Raw genomic sequence first — 1,068 nt, forward strand, 5'->3', positions numbered from 1 at the left:
CTTTAATTAATGAGGGGTCCTGGCAGCTGCATAATGAGGCTCATTAGCCTCTAATAATTAGCTCTAATTAACGCAGGGCCCTGGCAGATAGATAAAATAACCCCTAATAGGCTCTAATAGGTTCTCATTAATGCAGCTCATTAATTAACCGCTCTAATAGCCTTTAATAATGAACCAAGGCAGTGAATTCAGTCAATTAGGGCTCATTAATGACTGCTAATTAGCAATAAATCGGAGTTTGCTCACCCACCCCATTGAAATCAACGGCCCGGCCACTTAAAACACAGCCCTAATTAGCGCAGCTCGTTAATGAGCCCTTCTCATAACGACCCAAGGCAGGGAATGGACCCAATTAGCGTGGATTAACGGCTAATTAATGGCTAATTAAGCTGCAATTCCTCCTCCTCAGGCGCTACCAGGAGCTGCGGGCGGCCGCCATTAAGATCCAGGCCTTCGTTAGGGGCGCCTTAATTAGGAGGAATTACCAACAGGTGAGGCTTAATTAGCGCCTGCATTAACGAGCGCCGCGCGGCCCCATAGGAAACCATAGGGACCCATAGGACCCCATAAGACCCCATAGGACCCCATAGGACCCCATAAGACCCCATAGAACCCCATAGGACCCCATAGGACCCCATAAGACCCCATAGGACCCCATAGGACCCCATAAGACCCCATAAGACCCCATAGGACCCCATAGGAACCCATAAGACCCCATAAGACCCCATAGGAACCCATAGGACCCCATAGAAACCCCATAAGACCCTATAGAACCCCATAGGACCCCATAAGACCCCATAGAACCCCATAGGACCCCATAAGACCCCATAAGACCCCATAGGACCCCATAGGACCCCATAAGACCCCATAGGACCCCATAAGACCCCATAAGACCCCATAGGACCCCATAGGACCCCACAGGACCCCATAAGACCCCATAGGACCCCATAGGACCCCATAAGACCCCATAGGAGCCCATAGGAGCCCATAGGACCCCATAAGACCCATAGGCACCCATAGGACCCATAGGACCCCATAGGACCCCATAAGACCCCATAGGACCCCATA

General features: G+C 50.8%; 1 protein-coding gene across 1 annotated transcript in view; it reads left to right on the forward strand.

Annotated features, from left to right (window-relative positions):
• LOC122192635 (unconventional myosin-Vb-like) overlaps nucleotides 1-491 on the forward strand; it is a gene marked incomplete at its 3' end in the record, with an annotated part of 1,133 nt that extends 642 nt beyond the window's left edge. The window contains exon 2 of the mRNA XM_042893251.1: nucleotides 410-491. Coding sequence (XP_042749185.1) covers nucleotides 410-491 — 82 coding nt within the window. The remainder of the gene's footprint in view (nucleotides 1-409) is intronic.
• Nucleotides 492-1,068: the final 577 nt, after the last annotated feature.

Source organism: Lagopus leucura, unplaced genomic scaffold (assembly GCF_019238085.1).
Source record: "Lagopus leucura isolate 7727_CA_CO unplaced genomic scaffold, USGS_WTPT01 27671-0_obj-0_obj, whole genome shotgun sequence".
NCBI classification, from domain to species: domain Eukaryota; kingdom Metazoa; phylum Chordata; class Aves; order Galliformes; family Phasianidae; genus Lagopus; species Lagopus leucura.